Source organism: Arachis ipaensis, chromosome B10 (genome assembly GCF_000816755.2).
Source record: "Arachis ipaensis cultivar K30076 chromosome B10, Araip1.1, whole genome shotgun sequence".
Classification (NCBI taxonomy): Eukaryota; Viridiplantae; Streptophyta; class Magnoliopsida; order Fabales; family Fabaceae; genus Arachis; species Arachis ipaensis.
This window is the reverse complement of record NC_029794.2, coordinates 13,105,011-13,108,486: the sequence shown is the minus strand read 5'-3', so window position 1 is coordinate 13,108,486 and position 3,476 is coordinate 13,105,011. Positions and strand designations below refer to the sequence as shown.

General features: G+C 41.6%; 1 protein-coding gene across 1 annotated transcript; it reads right to left on the bottom strand.

The window, feature by feature from the left end:
• LOC107620159 lies at positions 508-1,572 on the bottom strand. The gene is made up of 2 exons (XM_016322368.1): positions 1,380-1,572; positions 508-1,298 (listed from the first exon to the last, which is right to left on the bottom strand). The coding sequence occupies exons 1-2, from the start codon at positions 1,570-1,572 to the stop codon at positions 508-510; spliced, it is 984 nt and encodes a 327-aa protein (XP_016177854.1).

Sequence of the window (3,476 nt, the reverse complement as noted above, 5' to 3'; positions counted from 1 at the left end):
AGTGCACCGGGCCGCTGATACAGGGCTGACGATTGGGACTATTTCAGGACCAATACCTGGAGGCTACTTGTCACTGAGACCACCTGGCTCACACCACTCAGAGGCAGGGACCAGTCAACAGGGAGAGATACCTGAGGCCAATGTACATTTCGATATCAGGACCCAGTTTCAGTTGCCGTTTAGCTCGTCGGAGCTCACCCCAACCCGATTACCAGCCCATATTGGACACCCAGGACATGATCAATGTCAGCATGATGGTGCCGCACTGGATAGCTCCTTTGATGCAGGGAGGTGATATCGGGTTGGGAGATGTGTTGACGCCGCCGCATCAAACCCAGCCATTCTCGTAGATGTATGCTACGCCACCTCAGTCTGCATACTTGGCATGCGTCCCGGATGATCAGTCTAGTGGGTCATCATCCACTGCAGATTATACGACGCTGAGGGATCAAATGAGCACTCCTGCATTTGCTCCGGTTCCTCCAATTGGTCGCGGGCAGCGCGATGTCAGACCACCTTCGTGTGGCACAGGTGGATGTCTCGAAGTTGAAGTTGGGCCAATGCCTCGGAACCCTTCCTTGAAAAAAGTTCACCCAATCGAAAATAAGTTGACCTGACGAGACCGGTGATTGGAAAATTGCGGGACCCCTTCATCATAGCATTAATGCACTCGGATATATTCGTCGTCATGTGACCAAATCGACGACCCTCATCAGCATACTGTGCCCACTGTGACCGTTGCATTTCCTCAAGCCAGTTAGTGATTGCCATGTTTTCTCCCCTCAGCCGTCCAAAATAATGCGCAAACTCACGCTTTGACTTTGAATACGCTGCGTTAATTCGAACCTTCTTCAAGTCTTTGTTCTTAAAGTGAGTCACGAAGTTGGCTGCAATGTGTCTTGTACAAAAATCTTGGAAGGCGTGAGGTGGTTTCCATAAACTCCCCTTAGCGTTCAATGCACCATCAATGGATTTGTGTCTATCTGAAATCACTAAGAGCCCGGGTTGTGGTGTGACATGCTCCCGCAAATACGACAGAAAGAACGACCACGCCTCTTTTGTCTCACCCTCGACAACGGCAAATGCAATAGGCAGAATGTTTGCATTCCCTTCTTGCGCTATCACCATCAGTAAGGTCCCACCGTATTTACCATATAGGTGAGTGCCATCAATAGAAATAAGTGGCTTGCAATGCTTGAAAACTTCAACACACAGTAAAAATGTCCAAAAGACCCGATGAAACATGATAGTATCTGTGGAACCAGGCCAAGGCTGAGTCACCAGTTGCACCCAAGTACCTAAAGAGCCAAACTTAGTTGCCTACTTGTACACATCTGATATTTTTAATCGAAAATAACCAATATTGAAATAAATCTTACCCGGCAAGCACATCTGCATCGCGAATAACCAACGAAGAAGCTCGTTGTATGATTCCTCCCAATCGCCATATATTCTAGCGATCACTCTCTGTTTTGCAAGCCAAACTTTTCTGTAGGACACCTTGTAACCAAAGTGATTCTCCACACCTCCTTGGAGAACCCTGATGCTGATTGTTAGATCGGCCTTCACCATCGTGAAGATGTATTGCGCAATCACCTTCGAATCCAACCTACCATGGTCTTGTCCCATCGAAGTTTTGCATGCAAGAATGAGCCCCCTTGTATCTCCTAACCTTCCACTTTTCTTGCTTCCGGCGATACGATATGAGTATGCTCCAATTACAACCGTTGCCGGACTGGATACATTGTGCATTGTACCTCAACTGGTCACTCTCTACTATTTTGTAATCCACAGCCCTCCTAATGCTGTACTGCTTAACTGTCAACATCACTTCTTCCTTGTCTTTAAATTGTTGTCTAACCTCAAACTCATTGCTTGGATCCTCTTCAGGGTCTCTCTGGGTAAATGACCAATCCAAAGTCATTGCATCGAGATTCAACCTCGTGAAATGATCTGGCCAATCATATGGTCGAGAGATAGTGGGCTGTGTAAGAGCGATCTGAGTGTCACTGTAGTAGTTCATCTCTTCTTCCTCGTCACCATCATCGTGAATTTTAGCTGGTTCTTCATCAGCATCATCTACATCATCGAGGTTAACTTCATATTGATCCATCATCAGATCTCTAATAGCAAAACTATCATGACTTTCAACCCCATGTCCATCAAGTCAACATTACAAGCTTCAACATTAGACCCCTCCTGACTCCCCTCGGGTGGCATATTTAGGTCCACCATAGTCCTTCTGATAGTTCGTCTAACAGCTCCACTCAACGGACTATTATCGACAGTATCTGCCAATGATCTTCAACCCCCACCTCAACGAGATACACGAATAATTCTAACAGATGAATATTTGTCCATCGGTTGTGCCACGACTGTATGAGCCGTATGTCTTCGTCGTCGCGCAAACGGTACCTAATTCAACACAACAAACGTATTTCTCACAACCGTTATCTCATAAATATAATAGTAACAGAGACAATACGAGTGTAACATACCTTTTATAAAACAAATTGCCATCTACTTCGGTCGGATATCTATAATAAATCTTTTTCACCCTTTTTTCCTCTTGCTGTCCGGCGGAATGCAATATCAAATTCTTCAAAGCTGGTAAACTGTCAACCTCCGGTGTCATATAAGTGAATATCGGTTGCTCGGATCTAAAAACTATAGAACCTTCTTCGTCATACACTATTTCACCATCGTAACAAATAGATAACAATGGATTCCTTGACATTGTAAAAAAAAAATGTCAACCTTAAAAATAAAAACCAATATTGTGCTTTGATGATTTACTCTCTAGCAGCCATGCTTTTATTTTTGAAATCCAACATATAGTTTGTCGGGAGTGCGGTGAAAGGGGTACGGCGAACTCTCCCTAATTACCCAAAAAAAATCGTATCCTAATAATTAAAGCCGAAAAATGGGGTTTGGAGAATTAATTATTTTTTTATTTTATTTGAGAAAAAATTCCGACCTTTGCATGTTAATTAGCCCCCAAATTACTTTATGTGATCAAAATTCTATAGGAATAATGCATTTGATAAATTAATTCACAAATATATTTTATTAGTCATTGACTCTAAATGTTGAACTGCGTATATGTTATTGCTAATTAATAGGCTTCGTCAAGGTTAAAAAGAAATTAAAGATAGATATTTTTTTTTTAAATGAATGATAGTAAAGAGGCAAGGTGAGCTTCAATCACATATAAGACCTCGTATTTAAATGTAGGATATTTAACCATGCATTATGAAGTAAAGTATGTTTTTTGTTATGAAGTTCATGAATTGCGTATATGTAATTAATAGGCTTCGTCAAGGTTAAAAAGAAATTAAAGATAGATATTTTTTTTTTAAATGAATGATAGTAAAGAGGCAAGGTGAGCTTCAATCACATATAAGACCTCGTATTTAAATGTAGGATATTTAATATTTAACCATGAAGTAAAGTATGTTTTTTGTTATGAAGTTCAT

Excerpts from the sequence above, each read along its gene's own strand:
- LOC107620159 (XM_016322368.1), bottom strand. The coding sequence starts at position 1,572 with ATGGTGAAGGCCGATCTAACAATCAGCATCAGGGTTCTCCAAGGAGGT. Across the intron at positions 1,299-1,379 it reads GATGCAGATGTGCTTGCCGG|GTACTTGGGTGCAACTGGTG; the intron begins GTAAGATTTATT and ends TTGGCTCTTTAG.